Source organism: Oryctolagus cuniculus, chromosome 6, assembly GCF_964237555.1.
Source record: "Oryctolagus cuniculus chromosome 6, mOryCun1.1, whole genome shotgun sequence".
Classification (NCBI taxonomy): Eukaryota; Metazoa; Chordata; class Mammalia; order Lagomorpha; family Leporidae; genus Oryctolagus; species Oryctolagus cuniculus.
Window position 1 is genome coordinate 37363156 of NC_091437.1, and position 22802 is coordinate 37385957.

General features: G+C 59.5%; 2 protein-coding genes across 5 annotated transcripts in view; one reads left to right on the top strand and one right to left on the bottom strand.

Annotated features, from left to right (window-relative positions):
* Positions 1 to 5082, top strand: part of HMGXB3 (HMG-box containing 3) — a 55621-nt gene extending 50539 nt beyond the window's left edge. For all 3 annotated transcript variants that reach the window (XM_070076305.1, XM_008255250.4, XM_017341188.3), the window contains 4 exons: positions 820 to 953; positions 1667 to 1783; positions 2993 to 3202; positions 3943 to 5082. In XM_070076305.1, coding sequence (XP_069932406.1) covers positions 820 to 953; positions 1667 to 1783; positions 2993 to 3202; positions 3943 to 4401 — 920 coding nt within the window. In that variant the 3' untranslated portion in view covers positions 4402 to 5082. The remainder of the gene's footprint in view (positions 1 to 819; positions 954 to 1666; positions 1784 to 2992; positions 3203 to 3942) is intronic.
* Positions 5083 to 5157: 75 nt separating this feature from the next.
* Positions 5158 to 22802, bottom strand: part of CSF1R (colony stimulating factor 1 receptor) — a 29015-nt gene continuing 11370 nt past the window's right edge. For both annotated transcript variants that reach the window (XM_070076307.1, XM_070076306.1), the window contains exons 7-22: positions 21621 to 21807; positions 18408 to 18523; positions 18146 to 18266; positions 17860 to 18050; positions 16373 to 16488; positions 12048 to 12174; positions 11865 to 11969; positions 11400 to 11510; positions 10504 to 10657; positions 8776 to 8864; positions 8578 to 8675; positions 7170 to 7292; positions 6984 to 7095; positions 6425 to 6524; positions 5925 to 6033; positions 5158 to 5838 (exon numbers count right to left, since the gene is read on the bottom strand). In XM_070076307.1, coding sequence (XP_069932408.1) covers positions 5704 to 5838; positions 5925 to 6033; positions 6425 to 6524; positions 6984 to 7095; positions 7170 to 7292; positions 8578 to 8675; positions 8776 to 8864; positions 10504 to 10657; positions 11400 to 11510; positions 11865 to 11969; positions 12048 to 12174; positions 16373 to 16488; positions 17860 to 18050; positions 18146 to 18266; positions 18408 to 18523; positions 21621 to 21807 — 1994 coding nt within the window. In that variant the 3' untranslated portion in view covers positions 5158 to 5703. The remainder of the gene's footprint in view (positions 5839 to 5924; positions 6034 to 6424; positions 6525 to 6983; positions 7096 to 7169; positions 7293 to 8577; positions 8676 to 8775; positions 8865 to 10503; positions 10658 to 11399; positions 11511 to 11864; positions 11970 to 12047; positions 12175 to 16372; positions 16489 to 17859; positions 18051 to 18145; positions 18267 to 18407; positions 18524 to 21620; positions 21808 to 22802) is intronic.

Genomic DNA, 22802 nt, shown 5'->3' on the forward strand with positions numbered 1-22802 from the left:
CTTAGTTATTTGAAAAACAGCTCCCTCCCATCTGCTGGTTTATACCCTAAATGTCCAGAACAGCTGGGAATGGACTGGGGCTGGAGCAAGGTACTAGGAACACAATCCAGGTCTCCCTGGACCCCCACCGGGGGACAGCTGGAGTCAGAGACACTGGTGTGGAGGGTGGGTGTCTTAACCACTAGCCAAGTGTCTGCTCCCTACTCCCCCTTTTTTTTTTAAATTGCAATTCACAGTGAGAAATTTTTTTGTGACCCATAAGCACGTGTGTATTGATAAATGTAAGTGAAATGAAGTTTTCACAAAAATCATACATTTCCCTAAGTGTAGTACACTGTCTTTTCTATTATTTTTCCTTTTTTAAAACTCTGGATGTGACCTGCTGAGTACATAGTAGATGCACTGGTTCTCAAGCAGTGCTTCCTAACATGAGATCCTGAGGCCCCGCCTCACACTTGCTTCTCTAGGGCCGTGGAGTTGTCTCCTTAAGGCCCCGACGTAGCTGTCCTGCTCAGCCAGGTTCAGGAGCATGGCACACACACAGCACTTTAAAAACGGGAGCTGCTGCCCTTGCTACTGCAGCTGTGGTAAGCGTCCGTCTGAAATCTTGGTTCTGGAAAACATTATAAGACTTTGGAATAAAAGCTGGTCTATTTTAGGGCTGTTTACCATGGTAGTTGGCTGCATATCCCACTTAATGTTCCAGGGTAAGAAGCCAGTTCTGAGAGACTTCAGGTTGCTCTAGAAGTCGTAGATCTGCCTTGTGCCTATGGGCCACTGGGGACAGTGCCCTGCCATCGGCACCCTTGTTTCTTGCAGGCAATGGCAGTGCCTTAGTGAGGCTGCTCCAGGAAGGCGCCTGCAGGCTTGAAGATATTGGCTCCTATAGTGCGGAGGAGCTGCGGCAGCTGCTGCGGCAGTGCGACATCCCCTTTGGGGTGGAAGACTCGAAGGTGAGTGTCACAGGGAGCTGTGAAGACTGGCACTGTGGGAGAAGGTGGTTGGCCCACTTCGTGGGCAGGGCAGAGGGAACCGGCAGTCAGGGTACCTGGGAGATAACACCCCGATCATGATACCTATGAGGCCCTGGCCTGCAGTTGGCTCCGGCTGCTGGAGGCCATGGTTCTCAACTTTAGGGACAGGAGTCCTGGCTCTCTTATTGACCGTTATCAGCAAGGCCTTGGATGAACCATCCTACATGTTGTTTCATGTGCCTTGTTTGCAAAATCAAGATAACCAAAATACCATATGGGTCTGGTTTTCAAGCTCTTGGGTGCACAAGATGGATATACGTTTGTCCTTTTTTAAAGATTTGCTTGAAAGGCACAGTTAGAGGGGGAGAGATTGTCATTCTGCTATTTTAATTCCCTACATGACTGCAAGGGCTAGGGCTGGGCCAAGCCACAGCTAGGAGCTTCATCCCATGTGGCCAGCAGGGGTCCAAGCACTGGGGCCATCTTGCGCTGCTTTCCTAGGTACTGCAGCAGGGAGCTGGATTGGAAGTGGAGCAGCCAGGACTCAAAAACAGGCGCCTACATGAGATGCTGGCATGGGACTCCAGGGCCAGCTCTCCCGGGCTTTGTGTATTGAAGGGAGCATTTGTGCTGAGCACCAGGACTGACCCTTAGTGTGGGCCCATGGTTTTAATCTTGTCATTCCCCTCCAGGACCAGCTCTCTTTCTCCTTATTGGCCCTCTATGAATCTGTACAGAATGGAGCCAGAGCTAGACAGCCGCCACCTCAGTTCACCGGGGGTAAAATCTACAAGGTGTGCCCCCACCAGGTAAGCGGGTCACGGGGGAGCGTGGGGTGAACCTGCTCATGTGGAGCTGTCCCCACAGACTCTGACGCAGCCCCTTCATGCAGCTGAGACCCAGGTCGCTGCTGTGCGGGGGTCAGAGCACCTGGGCCATGCAGCAGTGGGAAGTTACCCAGCACTCTGCCTTGTGCGGGGCTCTCTGCCCCAGCTGTGGCGTGAGCAGGGGCAGAGAGCCCCGATGTCATTTCTCCCTAGTTGCCCTCCTATTTTAGTGGGAAAATAAAGTCACCTCCGCTTGTAGCAGGAGCACTGGAGGAACCACAGGCAGGGCAGAGACAGACCTGTGCCGGTGAGGCCACCGGACAGGGCTGAAACCTGAGGCTAGGCTAAGGCCTGTGCTGGGCTGCCGAGTGTCTGGTCCCTGACTTCCAGAGGCCTTATGGGCCATGGTGACTGGGTTTTACTCAGTGCTGAGGGACCTTGGGGGTGGTTTTGAATGTAAATAGGGGTGGTGACGCAGTCTGTCAAGGAGTGGGGGGGGGGGGTAGTCCTCAGGGTAGCTCAGACACAAGCTTTGTAGTACACCACAGTGTAGGCCCCAGTTAGCAAGCACTGATGGATCAGTGTTCACCGAGTCCCAGGGTGGCCTGGTTGTGAGCCCGCATGCTGAGGACTTGAACTACAGCGGCATTTGAGGGAGGCACTTGAAGCTGCTCAGAGGCTTTTGTGCACGTGGGACTGGAGGATACCCCCACGACCTAGACTGCAGCTCTTGGGACTGTAACAGGTAGTGGAAAGGCAGAATTCTACAGTGTACCCAGAGCTGGTGGGTGGGGGCCTGTCAGTCTAGTAACACCTAGACTCCATCAGGGCTGCTGTGTGAGCAGTAGGAAGTGGCCTGCTAGGGAGCGTGCCTGCGATACAGATGCTGAGATCCCAGGTCCTATGCTTGGGGTCCAGGCGCCTCCACTTTTAGCCTACTCTTGGGCCTCTGGTGCTGTGAATCTAGGATGAGGAGCCACTAGATGAGGCTTGGTGGAGTCTGGTGGGGGGAGGGCAGGTTATCCTACCTCAGGTAAGTAAGGATGAGCTGGCGACAGGCAGGAAGCGGGAGGGGAGCAGAACCACAGGGACTATGGCAAGACTGGCTTCAGGTGCGGTCCCCTTCCTGGGCAGAGACGGGCGGGGTGTGTCACCTTCTGACCGCAGGGCTGTGTCCGCCCTCTCCCCTAGGTGGTCTGCGGCTCCAAGTACCTCGTGCGGGCTGAGAGTGCCCGCGATCATGTGGATCTCCTTGCCTCCTCCCGCCACTGGCCACCCATCTACGTGGTCGATATGGCCACACCAGTGGCCCTGTGTGCTGACCTTTCATACCCAGAGCTGACCAGCCAGATGTGGGGAAGGAACCAAGGCTGTTTCTCTAGCCCCATGGAGCCACCTGTGGTGAGTTCTCTCCCGGGGAACTGAGACAGAGCCCTCTACCCAACCCAGCCTCACACCCCCGCACTCCTGGGGACCACAGCCGGTATCCTTTTTCTCCCCCAATGTTTGTCTCTTTGCTCTGGATCAGCATTTCCTCTACAAACCAGCCTCTGTACAGAAGGCCACCCACAGTGTGTCACTTGGTGACCAGGGTATCCCGGACACCGGCATCTTTCCGAGTCAGTCCAGGCTTCTCCTTTTCCTGAAGGGGAACTCGACTTACCTAGAGGTAGCTGGCAGGTTGCAGGCCGACCCTTTGTGTGTGTTCGTACATTGAATCTCGCAGTAGATCTTAACAGACACATACCTGCCAAGGCCAGCCTTCTTCCTTTAGAGTCTGGGACTGGTACTGGGAAGAAGCAGAAAGGGGATGGCCCCTGCCAGGTTGCTTTATGGGAGATGAAAGCCACTGGACACTGTAGTCACTTCCTCCACTCATGTAGCTCTGTGCTGGTGCTGGGGCCCTGTTCTCTCCCTGCAGCCCCTTGTGGCCTGGCGGGGTGTAGCAATATGCCTCGCTCAGGACGTCTGCTCTGCCCCTCACATGAGGAATTGCAGGCACGGAGGCGCCTTGCCCCCACGAAGTCCCATGCATGATGATGCCACAACAAGCCAGGCGAGTGGGCTGGCTGACCCTGCAGCCTTTGCTCCCAGCCACCACACAGGTTCCACCTGGTCATTCCTTGCTATCTCTCCCCTAGAGCGTGTCCTGCCCGGAACTCCTGGACCAGCGGTATGCAGTGGACATGACAGAGGCTGAGCACTCAGTCCAGCACCCGGTCACCAGGACTGCTGCACGGCGCATCCTTCACGCAGGCACACAGCCCACTCCTGGGGACCCCAGCGCTGGGCACCACTCCTTGACCCTGTGCCCTGAACTGGCACCCTACACAGCCATCCTGGCCTCCATGGTGGACAGCAAACCCACCAGTGTCCGCCAGCGGCCCATTGCCTTCGACAACGCCACCCACTATTACCTCTACAACCGCCTCGTGGACTTCCTCACCAGCCGCGAGATCGTCAACCGGCAGATCCACGACATCGTGCAGAGCTGCCAGCCCGGCGAGGTGGTCATCCGCGACACCCTCTACCGCCTCGGGGTCGCACAGATCAAGACAGAGACGGAGGAGGAGGACGAGGACGTGGCAGCAGCAGAGTGAGCCCGGCTGTGGGACAGAAACTGCACCATCTTGCTCAAGCCATACCTAGGAACCCCTGGCCTAAGGCTCGTGTGTCTGAGGGACTGGCCGAGGTGGGCTCTGGGGGGAGTACCTGTTGACTGCTGGGACTGACCAAAGAGCTTCCATTTTCTTAGCACGGAGGGACCCGGGGTCCTCGGTTCCTCACCCTCCGCAGGTTGGCGGGGATGCCGAGAACTCCCTCCTTGGCTCCAGGGGCACTTGGGGACGTTATGTGTGTAATGGAGGGAGGATGGCTGAGGCAAAGGCTGTAGCAGGGAGTCTGCCTGGGGCGAGGGGCTGCAGCCACCACCTTGGGGCAAGTGGGCCCTTGAGGCTCTTGATTCCCCCGGATGGAGGAGTGCTTGCCCCTCCGGGACCTGAGGAGGATAGGCCGGCCCCTGCACCCCACTGTCTCTGGGCCCTCACCTCAGGGGGATGTGGCCCGGGGTCACCATCCGCCCTGACAGCACTAGGAAAAACTCCCTTCTGTGAAGGGGACGCAGCCTGGGCCATAAGGAAACGGCGGGCCTGGCTCAAGGGGCCCAGGTCTGGCTCGGGCCCTGGCATTGGCTGAGTGTTATTTAATTTATTGAGGGGAGTGGAGGCAGTGGCTTTTTCCCCCTCTCTGCCCCGGTAAGAATAAACTTTATTAAACCACCAGGTTGCAGTGACGGCCCCCAGGCCCGTACCTTCTGGCAGGGAACGCGCAGGTCTCGAAAGACGCAGAGGCGGCTGTGTGAGCGCCGTTAGTTTAATGTGGACAACAGCCCCCAGCGTGTCTGTTAGTCAGGATGAGTCAGCTGGGCGTGCGTGGTGTAGCCGGCTACACACCGTCCCCTGTCTCCCGCCCCCGCATGCCCCTCGCTCTTGGCTGCCTTGGGGCTCAGGCTCGCAGTAGCAGGTCCAGCGTGGGGGAGGGCTGTGCAGGTCCAGGGAGCCTTTTCTCAGCACCAGGGCAGCTCGTGGGGGCGCCGTAGGCACCAACTCAGTCTTTGTGCATCGAGACGGGCGGGGATGAGGAAGCACAGCGAACGTGAGGCCAACACCATGAGGGCGGGCGGGCAGGGGCGCAGCCCCCAGCCCCTTACTGGCAGTGGCGGCCCGGGCTCTGGGAACGGGGTCCGCTCTGACCTCCCCTAGGTCCCTCACCTTCCCAAGGAGCCGGGCCGAGCTGTGAGTTAAGTGACCAAGGGCAGAGTTTGTACGTTCTCCCCAGGCTGCCCGTCCACGGGGGAACTGAAGCTGGGAGGGAGGGAGAGGCACTGCTCCCAGGCCGGCTCCTCAGCAGAACTGGTAGTTATTGGGCTGCAGCGAGGGCTGGGCCGTCTCCCCGGGCTCACAGCAGGCCAGGTGCTCGCTGCTGCTGCTGCCGCTGCCGCCGCCACTGGCACTGCCACTAGGCAGATTGGTGTAGTCCTGAGGCAAAGAGACCAGGGCAGGCAGTCACGGCGTGTCCGGCCCAGCCTGCGGCAGCCGCCAACCCCAATCTGACCCCCACTCACCTGCTCTCTCGTGGCCGCTTGGACTTGCTCCTGAAGCAGGACGCAGATCTGCTGGAAGGTGGGTCTGTGTGTGGGCTCCAGGGCCCAGCAGGCCTGCATGATGCTGTATCTGGAGACGGGACAGAGCTTAGCCACGTGTCACTCCCCACAACCCAGAGGTCTCCGAACCCAGTGAGAAGTGGGTTTCCCACAAAGCCTGTGCCGAGTCCTGCCTCCTGTCCTCACAAGAACCACTGGAGAAGGGACTGCCGGGGTCATCCTCAGGGCCCCTGTCAGGCAGGCCGAGTTCCATGTCTCAGTGAGCGTAGCATGAGCCCTTTCTCCAAAGACACACACACACCCCCGCCCAGCTACCTGGGAAATCGGTAAGCAGTGGACGCTCTGCGCCCCGCCAGAGGGGCTTGCTTGAGAGTCCACCGTGGAGAGAGGAAGCCTGGCCCTGCAGTGAGTTGTTCAAGAGAGACCAGGGCCCCTCACCCTCCAATCTTCCCTCCACTTACATGTTCTTTGGTGCAAATGCAGGCTGGGCCATTTGGTATCCGTCTTTCACCAGTTTATAGAACTTGCTGTTCACCAGGATGCCAGGGTAAGGGTTCAGCCCTGCAAAGGCCCAAGATCATTTAAGAGAAACCGACCCTCCCACACGCAGCTCACTGCGACACTGGAGCAGCCGCTGCCTTCCCTGGTGCCGACCACACCAGGCACTATGCAGTGGCCTCCGCTTAAGGAAGCCAAGAGCCTTCCGCCAGGCCTAGCACGCTGGCCACAGCACCGAGGAGGGGAGGGGGGTGCACCTTGCAGGGTGCGTTTGAAGACTGGGCTCAAGTCCCTGTTCTAGCCCTCAGGAAACTGGAGGTGGTAGATGGCTCAAGCTGCATTTTCAGATGAGGGCAAGGGTAGCACAGGTAGAGGTGTGGAAGCAAGTGTCAGGGTGGGCAGTGTGCCCGTCCTCACTCCCACCAGCACCTTGCCCCACCCACCGAGCATCCTGGAGCTTGGTGCCCCACGAGGGATGGATGCCGACATGAAGACCAAGGGCGGAGCAGCGCCACAGCTCACCGAGTGAGAAGATCTCCCAGAGCAGGATGCCGTAGGACCACACATCGCTCTGGACGGTGTAGACGCAGTCAAAGATGCTCTCCGGGGCCATCCACTTGACAGGCAGGCGGGCCTGGCACGACAGTCCCTAGTCACCTGGGGCCTGGTTCCCTGCCCCCACCTAGCCCACCCCTTCCTGGCACTCACATTGCCCTTGACGATGTAGTTGGAGTCGTTCATGATGTCCCTAGCCAGCCCAAAGTCCCCAATCTTGGCCACATGGCCGCTGGTCAGCAGCACGTTGCGGGCTGCTACGTCCCGGTGGATGCACTGAGAGGAAGCACGGCAGGGTTAGGTCTGGCCCTCCCCTACCTGGGCCCAGGGGGAGGGGCGGATGGAAGGACCCACAAGGCCTTGCAGTCCCTGGTGAGGGAGTCCTCATCAGCTTTCGGCACTTTCTCAGACTCCTGTCCCTACCTCTGGCAGGGCCTGAGGTCTGAGAAAACTTACTGTGGTCATTTTAATGTGTAGAAACTTGTGTCCCTGGGGCAGGCATTGGAACGGCAGTTAGGATGCCACCTGCAATGCCTGCGTCTTTATCAGTGCCCAGGTTGGTGCTCAGCTCTGCTCCCTATTCCAGCTTTCTGCTGGATGCAGCCAGCGATGGCTCGAGCAGCTGAGTCCTGCTACCCACATAGGAGACCTGGATAGAACTGGCTTTGGCTCTGACGCAGCCCCCACTGTTGCGGGTGTGTGGGGAGCAAGCCAGTAGACAGAAGGCAATCTGTCTCCGTCTCTCTGCCTTTCAGATAAGTAAAATACCACTTAACAGGAGAGGAACCATTAGCAGGCCAAGCTGCCATGCCGTATAGCCCTCTGGCTCCATGCAGCGGGAGCTGGCGGCCTGCCTGGGCCCTGGGGCGGTGAGCTCCTGTGCCAGGTGCAGCTTCTGGCCCCCGGTGACTATCCCCAGGCCTCCTCACAGAGCTCATGCTGCTAAACATGTGTTACAAAGTAACTACTCGGGGCTTTCAGAAGGCTTCGTACAAAATTAAACTCTTCAATTTTTCTGAAAGGACTACCCAATCATAGCGGTTGCCCTGTTCGGGACCTCATTGCGCCCTGGCTTCTCTTAAGCCTTTGCACACATTAGAACCTTGCTCGCCTTCAAATTACTGTGAATATACCCATTTTTTAGGTGCAAAAACTGAGGCTCAGATTTCAAGCAATTGGTCAGCATCACACAGTAAGTGACAGAACCAGCAGCAAACAGCTGACTGCCACGGCTGTGTCCAGAGCTGACTGGAACAGCCCCATAGCCTGGGCACTTGTTGCTGTGCTGTGTCATTTGGTATCCTTGACAAGTGTACAATTCAATCATTATCATCCCGAGACCACATGGTGTGTGAGGTGAGACTTGTGCACCCCCTGAGTGGAAGTGAATGGAACCCGGCTGTTCTTAGAGCCCGCACCCTTCCTGGCCTGCTGCACTCAGGCACAGCCCAGGCTGGGACCCTACCCGGCCCACAGGAACTGGCCCCGGAGGCCGCTGTGCACCTGCTCCCTGGTACTGGCCCCGTCCAGCCCCACAGGCCCTGGCTCCCTTCCCACTTACATTCTTGGAAGCCAGGAAGGCCATGCCCTGGGCCACTTGGCTGGAGAAGTGGAGCAGGTCGCGGAGCTCCAGCAGCCGGCCATCTTCCTTGTCAAGGCCTGAGGTGAGAGGAGGCAGCCGTCCTGGTGATGCCCCTGCCCTACCCCAAGCCCCGGTCCCCAGCAGCCCTTCCCCTCCCTGGCCCTGGCGACAACTCACCTTGCTCGGAGGGGTCATTTGAAGAAGACGTGGAGATGGGCCTCATTTCCACGTAGGTGTCCATGCCCTGGCTGGAAAAGCCACTGTCCCTGCAGCAGAGAGGGGGAGGGGCTGTCAGTTCCCATCACAGCACTGCCCTGCCCAGGCCTCCAGCCACCCATGGCCTCTCCCAACCAGCCAGCGGGGACAGGAAGGAACCTCAAGGGCAAGGCCCTACCACATCCTGTCTGAGGGATCACCCATGGCTGCCCAGCTGTGCCCAGGGAGGTGCTCACGAACCATCCCACCGCTGGGCAGGGCCACCTGTTCCTTGGTCACCGTTCCTGATCCCAGCCCATAGGACTTTCCCGTCAGCTCCTCACTCTGGCTACCCTCGAGGTTGGGAGAAGGTGGCATGGCCCTTCGCCACAATAGCCCTGCTCCAATTCCAGCATGGCCGAGGGACCTTCCTCAGGACCCATGTTCTCTACACAGCGGCTTTCAGCCCCAGCTTCACAGTGGAAGCACCTAGGAAGTGTTGAGCCCGCGCCCAGGCCCACTGCATCAGAAACCAGAGAAGCAGCTGTTTCGTTCCCGGTCCCCCCGGGGCGGTTCCTTGTGTACAGCCCGGGTGCAGGAGCACTGGGTGGGAGCAGGCTTCTGAGCCCACCTCGCATGCAGAAGCAGCGCCTGGCAGTCTTCCTACACTGCAGACTCGGAATTGGCAATTCTGCATTTAACCAGTACTGCTTCCAAATTCCAAGAGAGGGTTTCTTAACCCCTCATCCTGCTGTTGCCTCTGCCAGAGATGAGCCCCTGAGCCCAGAAAGAGGACCTGCTGTTGCACGTATGATCCAACCTTAGCTAAAGCATCCCCCCTCCCTGGTACTGGATGGTGTCCCCTGGTTCACTGCAAGATTTAAGCTCATGGTTTGCTTGGTGCTCATTTTGACTTGATCTGGCCAAATGTCGTCACCTGTAAAAGCCCTGCCTTTGCCCCCCACCCCCACCCCAGGGATGCCCGAGGATCAGAAGAGGAAGCGGACCCTGCCAGCCCCCGGCTGCAAGGCAGCTGCGGCGTAGCGGCCCCCTGGCCCTCCTGCCTCCCCAGGCTCCGCAGCTGAGGGTCTCTGGTCAAGGTGCACAGTGCACACCATGTTCGGATCCTGGCCTGGCCCCCAGGGCTCCAGGACAGCAGCGTGGCTCAAGTGAGGACTGGACGAGGAGCCCCAAGAGCTCCAGCCCAACTCCGCCCCCGCCCTGACTCGTGTGTGACACGAAACCTGCCACTTCCTCTCTCGGCTTCCACATTTGGCTCAGTCCATCTGCCTCTGGGGGGCTTCCAGGAATCACAGCATCACGACGGCAGGGCCGGGAAGCCTGGGCGAGATGCCGCACCCCTGGGGCTCACAGGGGAAGCCAGAGACCTGGCCATGGCCAGGCTGCTTTGCCTGGTCTCCCGCCACAACCATTGCTGTAGCCACCCCTGGTGGAGAGCAAGCGCCACAGGCCCGGCAGCTGTGACATGACAGGACACGCGTGCCTGGAGTCAGCCCGGCACCGGCTACAGGCACCAGTCTCGGTCCGTCCTTTACCCAGGGTGACGATTTAGTAACATCTTTGCCTTCCACGCTTCCTGACTACTGTCGGTGCTCAAGTAGCTGCTGCGTGATGGGGCTCCACAGCCATCAATGTGGGTGGCTCCTCCCCACAGCACAGAAGACTCCCTGTCCTGTCCCAGGGTGCTACCTGCAGATGTATTTCTTCTCCAGGTGGACATTCTTGTAGCCGTTCTCCCCCTCGGGCTCCTCCTGGCTAGGTCCCAGCATGGCCTCCGCTTTCCTCCGCAGGAAGTTGAGCAGGTCGCCATAGCAACAGTACTCCGTGATGACCAGCACCGGGCCTGGAGCAACCAGCAGTGGTGGGGAGGGACAGGGTGGTGACCACTTAATCCCTCTCCCCACGTGACTAGCAGGAGGGGCCCCAGACTAGGCCTCCACACATCCCACTTCCAATCCTGGCTCTACGGGCAAGTGTCTGGGTGCCTCAGAGACATTTTCCAACATTTGTTTAGGGGCAGGCATTTGGCGGAGGGGTTAAGACGCTGCCTGGGATGCCCACATCCCACACCACAGGGCCCGGCTTTGTAGCTAGGCTCTGTGTCTGATTCCAGCTTCCTGCTAATGTGCACCCTGGCAGGCAGCAGGCGAGGGCTCAAGGACTTGGGATCTGCCACCACATGGGGTGGTGGAGTTCTAGGCTCCTGGCTTGGACCTGGCCCAGCCCCAGCTGTTGGAGGCATTTGAGGAGTGACAAATTTAGCCCAAGAATCTTCCTCAAAGCAGATCTATGGCAGTTCTATATAGGGCAAGATGACAATAGATGAAGAGCATGGGAGTGGGAGTGGGAGTGGGGTCCCAGTAAGCCCTAGGCACCTCCATGGCCCAGGGGCAAGTGCCCAGGCATCTCAGGGAAGGGCTTCCCTGGCCCCAGGAGCCCACACCTCCTCTCCCTGAGTGACTGCGGCTCATAGATGTCTGAGCGCCTCTGGCTCCGGCTGCACAGAATCCCTGTGTCACCCACAGGAACCCCGCACTAGCCCAGGGGTGGTGCTCGCAGGGCCCCCTCCGTGCCCCAGCCCTCACCTCCGTGGGTGCAGGCTCCCAGCAGGTTGACAATGTTCTCGTGCTGACCCAGGTGACTCATGATCTTTAGTTCCGACATGAGGGCCTCCTTCTCATCCGCGTGGGCAGTGGCTGCAAGAGGGCGGGATAGGGTGGGCCGCAGGGACAAAGCGGGAGCCGGCAGTGGGACCCAGAGCCAGCCAGCCAGCCAGCGGAGGCCAGAGACATGCAGGCCCAGAAGAGGGAGGGAGAGACAGAGAAGGTGTGGCCAGTCACTAAGCAGGTCCCTAGGGCTGGGGGGAGGGGGGCAGGAAGCACAATTGTGGCCACAGATGACCCCCAGCTGCCCCAGTACCCTGACACTCAGTCAGAAGCCCCTCCACACCCGGAAGGGACCAGGAATCCAGGAGCTGGGCACTCCCAGCAGCCCCCACCTGGGTTATGGGGTGAGTCCCGCACCTGCCCCTCCCCCTCCCCCTCACTCACACTTCAGCATCTTCACAGCCACCTTCAGCACAGCGTCTTCCTTGCCCAGACCAAAGGCCGTGGCCTCCACCACCTTCCCGAAGGCGCCGGCTCCCAGGGTCTTACCTGCCGCACACACGGGGGCTCCTCAGGCCTCTGGGCACCACCGCACCTCCCTTCGAGGGCCCCAGGGTCTCCCCTTACCAAACTGCAGGTTGTTCCGGGGGAACTCCCACTTCTCATTGTAGGGCAGCTGCGTGGGGTCGACGAAGGTGTAACTGTTGCCCTCGGAGCTCTCGATGATCTTCCAGCGCACCTGGTACTTGGGCTTCTGCGGGGCCGGGGAGGGAGCACACGGCCGTGGGTCCCAGCCCTGCTGCCCCAGGCTCTCTGCTGACCTCCCCTGCGTGCCCCACCAGGAGTCCCTGCCCCACTCTGCCACCTCCCCTTCTCTAAGCTTCGCTTTCTCTATCTGAGTTCAAGGACGAGGGCCTCTACCTCTCTTACAATTAGCTAATTCCTGAGCCGGGTAGGAAAGCGGAACTTGACCTAGCTGTCCATCCCACATCCAAGTGGGTTTTGTTTGCAGGAACACACAAAGATCAATCTTCCACCTACTGGTCCCCACATGCCCATACCAGCCAGGTAGAGCCCAGTCAAAGCCGTGAGCCAGAAGCTCCATCCAGGTCTCCCACATGGGTGGCAGGGAGCCAAATACTTGCACCATCACCTGCTGCCTCCCAGGGTACACGTTAGCAGGGGGCTGGACCAGAAGCGGAGGCGAGACTGCATCCCAGGCACTTGCACACCGCACGTGGGCCTCCCGCATGGCGGCTCAGCCCACTCCACCACGACGCTTGCCCCTGGTTTTCAAGTGCATTACAAAACACCTCAAATACGCCATCTCCGCCGTGGTACAGTGCATCGTGCAGAAGGATCAAGCGCATTCACACTGTGCCACCCGTTTCCAGAATTCTTTCCCTCCTGCAGAGCCGACGCATTGGACGACAGCTGCGCAGCCATGGGCACCCACGGTACCGTGTCACACGTCCGTGCTTCCCCAGCTCTAGGCCCTGCGCGTACAGTCACAGTGCTCATTCCCTGTGCTGCCCGCGTCCTCCCCACCCCGCCCCCCGTGTAGCAGGTCCTTCGTTTTCACAGCTGGGTAACAGTCCCACTCCAGACACTCACAGATCAGCACCGTGGCAGGTGCTGCCCACTTGGCATTGAACAGCCCAAGTCCTTCCCCTCGTGACTAAGGGAGGCATTGAACTCTAGCAGGTCGAGGAGGCGAGTGGTCCATGTGTGGCTCAGCGCACACCATCAGAATGACAGGTCACTCCCCAAGAGGCAGGGAGGGCCCGAGGAACCAGCCACACGGCCACAGGAGGCAAAGTGTTCCGGGCACAGGGCACACATGGGCTGGGTGTTTGGCCCAGAAATTGTAGACACCCACGGCTCCTACTGGAGTACCTGGGTTAAATTCCCAGCTCTGGTTCCTGATCCCGGCTTCCCCCTATTTTGCGCCCTGGGAGACAGCAGTGAGGGCTCAAATAGTTCAGTTCCTGCCACCCATGTGGGAGACCTGACTGGAGTTCCCAAAATCCAGAGCAGCTCTAGCTGGGTTAGGCGTTTGGGGCGTGAACCAGTAAATGGGAGATCTCTCCCTCTCTCTCAAATATATGTTGTTGTTGTTGTTAACACTATAGCCTCAAGAACCTGAGTGCCAGGAAGACAGCATGTGGCTTGGGGGAAGTGGGGGTGGGTTCTAGAGGTGGGAAGGTCCTGAGAGCCACTAACATGGGCGGGGTCCCTGGGACCCCAGTGAGCGAGGCAGGCTGGCAGCCCCGGGACCAAGCAAGAGCGCGATCGCGATGGAGGGGAGAGGAGACGGGCTCCCCGCTCAGCCAGCCGGAAGCGGCTTCCTGACCTCAGGGCCGGGCCAGGCCGCCCACACTGAGGCCGCCCTGTGGCACAGGCGGAGGAGCAGCAGCCGCCTCTCCCCTTCCTGGCTAGGGGGCAGCTGCACGGGGGGCACCATGCCAGGGGGCACCTGGAAAAGTGCTGATGGAAGGCCCCATTTCAGGAGAAAGTGGAAGCTGGGCTGGGCTGGCAGCGGACACCAGGGCCTACATCAGCAGCCCCTCTTTCCGGTCAGGCCTCGGGAATGCGAGCAGTGCTGCTCTGCGCACCAGCTGGCTCCTTCCCAGGGCACCATGAGGGCAGCCGTGGGGCCCGGGAGCGGCTGTGGGCAGGACACTGCAGCCTCGGTGGGTTAAGAGGAAAGACTCCAGATACGGCCATGGGCAGGAACTTCTAGTCGGTCATTTGGGAGAAAAGACCATAGTTAGACATCAGGAAGAACTTCCGGGCTACGACTCAGAACTGGCAGCTGTGCCCTCTCTGGAGGAGCCTGAAGTGGACCCGGGAGAACGCCTGCTTCCTCAAGGCTCAACCCTGCACGTGGGGCCTTTCCAGCCCAGAACACAGCCAGGAGGGCGCTGTGGCCGCCTTGGACACCTCCACCCCCAGGAGCCCTTGCGGCCATGGCCATCTTCCTCCTCCCCACTTCTTCTTCTGCTCACCCTCCCCCACCCCACCCCCGCAGCTGGTCTGCTCAGCCCCACCCAGCCCAGCTGGGGAGCAGCTACTGCAGCAAGGGAGGGGGCAGGGGCCCCGAGGGACTGAGCCGTCTCATCTCCCCTCTCCCTGGAGAGGGCTAGGGGCTCAGGAACAGCCGCCTGGGCTTCGATTTCCCAAGAACAGGAACAGTGGCCTGCCGGAAGCAGCCAAGGCCATGGAGTGCATCCCAGGAGCAGGCGCAGGCCCCGGGCCACGTGCTCCCCAGACACAGCTCCTGCATCACCCCCTGGATTCCTCAACCCCCCCAGGCCTTCCTCCCACTCCGCCAGTGACCCAAGGGGGATGGGGACACAAGGGTCCCAGCCAAGCATACCCTGTCCTCGCAAGCTCAGGCCCCGCCCCCAGAATCGAGGCTCTGCAGTCCCCCCACCCCTTCCCTGCTCTGTCTGCCCCCTGCTGTCCCGGCAGCCCGCTGACCATGGCCCTTTTCTCTCCCCCTAGTGGGATAGAAGGTGATGATTCAGCCCTGAGCAGAGCACCCTGCACACAGGCCTGGCACAGGGCAAGGCGGGGAACACCCGTCCTCTCCCAGCCAGGCCTTGTCCCCTGGCGGGGCCCCTCAGGGCGTGGGTTTGTGCAGAGGAAGCAGGAGCCTGAAGCTGGGTGTCTCTCTGGACTTGGGTTGTCTCAGAGGAAGCCGGCTTTTCTGCATGGGAAGTGAGCAGCCGGAGAGAGGATCGAGTGTCCCCACACTGAGGCCGACGGGTGGCCAGCCCGGAGAACCGGCTCCTCGCTGGGACCTGCAGCCTGTGGGGCCCGGGAGCCACTTTCAGTTCCACATAAGGAAGACCGTGGCGGGGCCAGGGCTGCACAGGGAGGGAGTGGCGCCCTGGAGAGCGAGTAGGGTCCTGGCCGGGAGGGTGTATGGTCAGGCAGAGGACTGGCCACAGATGCCTGCAGTCGCCAGACACATGAGATAACTGCGGTTCTGGCCAACTTCCTCCTAGGACGGGCTGTGGCCTCTGCCACCAGTCCCGTCTGTGCCCGCGGCCCTGCCAGTCCTCTCCCGGCCTTATGTCACGGAGTATGCGTGACAACGGGGCGGGGGGAGGGGGTGGGGTGGCCACCATTATTAACCCCATTTTAAAGCTGGAGAAACAGAGGCTTTGAGACACCAACTTCCCCCCACTGTCTCATAGCCTGAGCCTGGCAGGGGTGGGCTTCGAACTTAAATCCATTAAACTCTCAACCCTGGCTTTTACGCTAGACCATGAGTAGCTCGTGAAATGTCGGAAGAGAAGGGGCCCTTAAAGCCCCCCGCCCCCGACCAGGCCTATTGTACAGGGGAGGAAACCTAGCCCCAGAGCACACAGCCCATCAGCCAAGGCTCCGCGGCCAGACAGCGTCCAAGCTGGGTCCAGACCCCGGAAGTCCTGACCCAGGGCCGCGTTTCCTTGGGGGCTGCTCAGAGCCACCTTCCTGTGCTGAGTGGCAGCACCAGCACGGAGCCCTGAGCCATCCTCTGCCCCACATCCGCCCTCCTGCCTGCTCAGAGTCTTGTATGAATGCCCCACACAGCTGGAGGAGAGCAAAGGCAGCCAAGGGCGGACAAGCAGGTTAGTCAGCCCTCAAACCCCACGGCTCACCTGTGCTAAGCAGCCGACAGCTCTGGGGCTACACTGGGGACCACCTCTCCCCAGCACCAACCCTCCACCGCCGTGTTCTTCTACCACCTGTCCCCTTGCACACACCGCCCTCCTCCCGAGTTGTGTGTCCCCTCTGCCGTGTCCCTCACCCTCCAAGGCCAAGCCACCTCCTTCAAGCAGGCTGCCTTCCCCAGCAGCCCAGGAAGAACCCCCCTTCAGTGGGGAGGCGGCTAGGCCCGAGGTGCGGTGCGAGAGGCCCCTGGGTCCCCAGGCACCTGCGTGCCACCCGGCCCAGCTCACCTGTTTGTACTTGTACAAGAGCAGCAAGAGGAGCAGCAGCAGCAAGGCCATGACGGACAGGCAAGCGACCACCACTGGCGTGAAGAGGGACCCCTCGGGGAGCTGCACGTAGGCTCCTGCGAAGGCGAGGCAGACGCATGAGCGGCAGGGGGGGCCTCGGAGCCTCCACCCTGGAGCTCAGGCCAGCACGTGGGCCGAATCCCCCCACCCCAGCACCCCCAGCCCTGCTCACGCCCACAGCCCCCATCCCTGCCCAGAATCACGGCCTCCTGGGGCTGGCGAGGACCCCTTGGGTGTGCACCCCACCTCCGCCGGGGCAGAAACCCCTCGGCAGCAGCCTGGCCTCTACTTGCAGCCTCCAGTGACGGGCAGCTCACTACCTCCAGCCAAGGGTGAAAGGGCTGCTCCAGCTTGCATCAAAATCTGCATCCTCAGAGTTTCCCCTGCCGCTTCCCGGGGTGCCCTCTGCAACCACCCAGCCTCAAAGTCAGGCTCATGGTCCCTGCATCTCCTCTTCCCTGGATCTCAGACCCCAGTTCTTTCAAAGTGTTTGGAAGGACAGAGTTTCTATCCCCTTGCCCAGATTAGAAGCTTGGGTCTGAGTTCAAATCTCACCTCTGCCAGTGAGGGGGTGTGTCACACTGAACCCGACTCTGCCCTCTAAGCCTCAGGTATATCATCCCCAAATGGGGAGGCAGATGGGACTTCCTCCTAGCGCCATGAGTTAACGGAGATCTCTGTAGAGCCTCATGTGATGCCCAGCACAGTGCCGCCTTCCATCAAAACGTGGCTCTGCCCCCGATAACGTGCAACCTCCAGCAGCTGCTCCACAGCCAGCAGCGAGGCACCCACGTAACCACCCCTGAGCCAGCCAGAGGCCAGGGCCTCCTCTGCCCCCCTTCTGCCCCAGGTACACAGGGACGGCTGAACTGGGGCCGTTAGAGGCCCGAAGGTGCCAGGGGCCTTGAGAATCAGAGAAGCAGCCCACAGGAAGCCTGTGTGCAAAGCGGATCAAGGTACCCTGCGTGAGCACCTGGATTGGATAGCAGCCCCCAGGCAGCTTCCCGCACAGCGGCTCCGAATGGGCCAGGCTGCATCTCAGCAGAAAGGGAGTCGCAGAGAGACGGAGGAGGCTGCCGGGCTGGCGAGCATCGCGTCTCCTCGCCCATCGTCCAATCCCTCCCCAGACTCTAAGCTCCATGGGGACACTGGTCCCCTGCACGGAGCAAGCATATAGCAGCTGGCCTAGGCCGAATGCATACTGCAGACTCAGTGACCCCCAGGTGCAGGACACGAGCTGCGTTAGGGGCCCGGCTGCTTTTCCTCAGGCCCTGTTCTGTTTCCTCTCAGCCTCACCCCTGCAGGGTCCTGGACTTTCCCATCTGTCTGTCGGGCACGAGGGTCCGAAGCCGGCCCGAGGGGAAGAGCCCACCGCTGCTGGGATCTGCTCCACTCCGGACTCTGGAGGAGGGGAGGCGCGGGCTCACCTATAGAGACGGGCCTGAAGGTCTCGGAGTCGTTGCCCACGGTGTTGAGGGCCCTGCACTCATAGGTCACGTTGTGTTCCAGGGACCCAGTGGACAGCAGGCTCTGGACGGTCACTTTGTGGAAGGGCTCCTGGCTCAGCACCTTGGGCGACGGGTCCTCCCAGATCCACAGCACGTGGGCCTCATCACATCTGGGAAAGCAGAACGCAGCAGGGCGCGTGAGGACTGCAGCGCTGTGGGGTGCCCAGGGCCTCAGCCTGGGGTGAGGGGAGCAGAACCCGCTTACCTGTCAGCATGGCCCCTGCACTGCAGCCAAGTCACGTTGGGCTGGGGGTACCCGGACACATCACAGAAGAGGGCGTCTGAGCCATTGACTAGGGTCCTGGTGAGGGTCACTGCTGGGGGGTCTGCGTGGACCGTGGAGAGGTCAGGCCAGCTGCCTTCTCTGACCACCTTGCACTGAGCCCGATCTCTCGCACCCTGGGTCAAGCCCACCTCTCTCTCCAGTGGCCCAGGGGACCCCCAGCCCACCCCTCCCCACCACGCACATTGCAGGGCGAGCTCGAAGGTCAGAGCACTGGAGCCACCCACGTTCCTGGCCAGGAAGCAGTAGCGGCCGGCCTCGGTGGGCTTCAGACGGCGCAGGGAGAGGCTGGACGTGTACCTGCAGGAGAGGGACAGCGGCCCCGGTGAGCCCCGGCCCTGGCCAGGACAGGGGGCTCACACAAGAACCTTTCAAGGCGTTAATTTTCTGTTTGATAAAACGTCCAGGGCACAGAGGCCACGGCTGAGCCAGGTGCACAGGCAGGGTGTGAGACAGGCGACACCACCATCCCATTCCTCATCGGTTTTCTCATCAGACTGTGGAGACGCAGGAGAGCTCAGGTTTTAAGGTGCAGGGAGGCCCTGCCTTCAGCACCGTCCAGAGGAGCAGCATCCCTGCGGCAAACCCCTAAATCCCACCAGCCCTGGCGAGTCAGACGGCGACAGCCCCGAGAGGCAGGGTCCTGGGGCTGCTGTTTAAGTACCACACTAGCGTGTCTGTGGTCAAGTCTCGACTCCACTTCTGACCCAGCTCCCTGCTAATGCACCTGAGAAAGCAGCAGCGATGGCCCACGAACTTGGGTTCCTGCCACCCATGTAGGAGACCTGGGTGGAGTTCCAGGCTCCTGGCTTTGGCCTGGCCCAGCCCTGGCTGTTGTGGCTGTTTGGGGAGTGAACTAGTAGACTCAAGAACTTGCTTGTTCTATCATTCAAACACATGCATCTTTAAAAAGAAAAAAATGAATGGCTTAATGTGCTGCAGGTTGCTATGCCCAGGGTCAAACCCTGGCACTGCCATTTCTTGGCGGTGTGGCCTTAGAGAGATATTCAGCCTCTCTGATCCCCTGCTTCCTTTGCTGGGAGGGCAGTGTTGATGGTTATCAGCCCACAGGCATGGGCAACCAGGTAAAAGTGAGTGTATTTTGTGTGAGGGGCACAGAACCTGACCTTGAGGGCACCGAGTTGAACCGTAGCTTTCCAGACAGCCAAGGCCTGGATATGAGCACGGATGACTTAATGCCCCCAGGCAGGCTACAGGGACATTCTGTCTACATTTTCTCTTACCCTCTGTTTCATAATGTGTCCACGATGAGCACACATTGTAGATAATAGTGCTTTTTCAAAAGATACTCCAACAAATCACCAGATCTTGCTTAGGCAATGTCTGCAGCTCCCATGAGCCCACAGTCCCTGTACTCACAGGAACGTGTGGCTCAGCCAGACCCGGGACCCACGGCGCCCCTCTGTGTGCATCACTTCTTTAAACAACTGACCCACAGCCGGCACTGTGGCATGCTAAATAGGCTAAGCCTCCACCTGCAGAGCTGGCATCCCACATGGACACCGATTCGAGTCCCGGCTGCTCCTCTTCTGATCCAGCTCTGCTGTTGGCCTGGAAAAGCAGTGGAAGATGGCCCACGTCCTTGGACCCCTGTGCCAGCGTGGGAGACCCAGAAACAGCCCCCAGCTTCAGCTATTATGGCCATCTGGGGGAAGTAAGCCAGTGGACCCAAGAAGATGGAAGACCTCTTTGTCTCTCCCTAATTCTACTTCTCCTAATAAATAAAATCTTTATTTAAAAAAAGTTAACTTCAGCTGAAAACAATCCAACTTTCTAGGTGCCTCAAATGCACCATCACGGACATATCCAGCAGTCAGTGAAGATGCAGGGGCTGTGTGCCACACACGAGCACTTAGGCTATGTCCTTGGGTATCCAGGTTCTTTTTCAGAGTCTATGGCCCCGTCCCCACTCAGGGGTCCATGGACTCCAGGTTCCAAGCTTCTGCCAGAGACAAAGGCAAGCTAGGGACTCTGGTCATCAGGGAGCACGAGAGAATGGAGGAGGAGGGAGAGGAAGATGAGGAACTTGTGGCTTCCGAGTATGGACAAGTGAAATACAGGGATCAGTGAGGCTGGGGCTTAGGAGCCAGAGGAAGAACCCCAGAGCATGCTGTGGTTGGAAGACGGCAGAGGGAGTGTCTAGCTCAGGGAGGACCAGCAGGTCTGAGACACCCGTGCTGGAGACGCTGCCCGGGGACTGTGCTGAGAAGGGCTCCGAGGCCGTATCTGGACCCTGCAGGAGGGAGCTGCAGAGCGATGGGACAAGGGAGTCTCTCCTGAGTGTACACGGTGGGAGGTGTGGCATGCACACCACGTGTCAGCAGTCCTTCCTCACTCTCATAGAGCAGGGTACGAAACCACGGCTTCAATATCCAGGTCCAGCGCTCCCATAAGGGAGGAGACGGAGGCGGGCCGGCGTCGTGGCACAGCAAGTTAAGCCACCGCTTCTGATGCTGGCATCCCATATCAAAGCATTGGTTCAAGTGCCAGCTGTTCCGCTTCCGATACAATTCCCTGCTAATGCAGCTGAGAAAGTAGTGGAAGATGGTTCAAGTTCTCGGGCCCCCTGCCACCCATATGGGAGACCCAGATGAAGGTCCTGGCTCCAGCCTGGCCTACCCCCAGCCTCTGAGGTCATTAGGGGAGTGAACCCGTGGCTGGAAAACCTCCATCACTCTGGATGTCAAATAAATTAGTAAGTTTTTTAGAAAAAGAGGGGATCATGCTGTGGCACAGCAGATAAAGCCATGATCTTCAGTGCTGGCATCCCATGTGGGCCTTAGTTCAAGTCCCAGCTGCTCCAATTCTGACCCAGCTCTCTGCTATAGCCTAAGAAGTAGTGGAAGATGGCCTAAGTCCTTGGACCCCTGCACCCATGTGAGAGACCTGGAAGAAGCTCCTGGCTCCTGGCTTTGGATCAGCCCAACTCAGTCCATTGTGGCCATTTGGGGAGTGAACCAGTGGATACAAGACCTCTCTGTCACTCCCCCAGTAACTCTGCCTGTCAAATAAATAAATGTTTCAAAAAAAAAAAAAAAAAAAAAAGGAAGTCTACTCCCTCCTCCTGCCAAGATCTGGCAGGTGGCTGGCACCCTACAGTCATCGTGACCGAGGAAGGCAAGAGGAATGCAGTTTTCTACGTTTGGATTGGCCAAAGAGCACAATGAGTGAGGAGAAAGAATGGACAAGGCCAAGAAATGGTGGCCTTCCAGAAGAGGGCGCTGGAACCTGCTCACTGAGAGTGAGGCCCAGAGGGGGGAGGAATTCACTCGGGGTCACACAGCAAGTTCTCCAAGGGCAGAAACCAAGTGCGCCAATTGCCAGCTGAAGCATCCCCTACGTGGCTTTGGGGCTGTGCACGCGGGAGCTGTGGTACCTGTACATGTCCTTGTTGGTGATAAACTCAAGCTTGGGCTCATAGTCGGAGAAAGGCCCCAGGTAAGTCCAGTTAAAACTCTGCAGGTCTGGGTAGGCCTCCACCTGCACTTGGAGGTTCAGGGTCTCGCCCACTGAGACCTCCTGGAATAGGTTCTGCTTCGAGGTCAGGTTCACATAGGCACTCCCTGCGAAAGAGAGTATGGAGAGATTAGTGGAAAGTCTGCCAGTGTGTTGGTTTTCTGGGTTCTCCATCTTCGCTCAGCTGTCCCTGAGCACCTGCTATGCACCAGGTCCTGTCCCGTCCCCTCCCTGGCCTGCCTCCAACGTCTCTCTCCCATCTCCTGTCTCAACACCAGACTCGGAACCCTTCCCCCTGGCCCCTGGAGAGCCACAGTACCATCCTCTCTGTGTCTCCCTTTCCTTACTTGGATAATGAAGAGATCCCATCTATGCTTTGTTTTGACTTTTTGAGAAAGTTTCTGCATTAGAAAAAAGCAATCTTGTTCTCCCATGTGCCCACGTGCGTTTGGCCAGTGTGGCTTCCACACGCAGTTCTGGAGTGAGTGTGTGGCCCCAGCCGGCCATCAGGGCCACCCCGCCCCCGCACGAGTGACTGGTCTGGGTTAGGCGTGCCAGTCACGATTCTCAAGTCTGTGAATTTTGTTGAAACTTTGAGACGGGAGAAGGCCTTGAGTGAGGGGTCACCAAGCAGGTGCTTCTGGGGGAAGCTTTGGGCCTGCCTTGGGGCGGGAGAGGCGAGGGCCCAGCACAGAGACAGAAGCGGCTTTCCCACGTCATCAGAGCACCTGGATCTGGCTGTTCCTGAAGGTGATGACGAGAAGCCGCTCCAAGTGGGCTGCCGCTCCCGAGCCTGGGGGAGTCCCCACTGGCAGCTTCCAATGACACCTCACTAGGATGGGGCTCAGTGGCTCTGGTGGCCTCTCAGGCACAGAGTTGTGGTCAGAGCCCCACAGCCACACCCCATCACCACGCCTCCCCAGGTCTCCCACTGAGCTCCAGAGAGGTCTTCCTAGAACCCCAGAGCTCTGCAGAAAGCCCCGGAAAGGGCCGATCTCCAAGGGCGCTGCTGCTTATTTATTTTTGTGAAACCTAAAACTTGCTCTTCCGACCTGCTGCGTGCCTGCTCAGCAGCTCCCAGGGCTCACCACGGCCTCGGTGA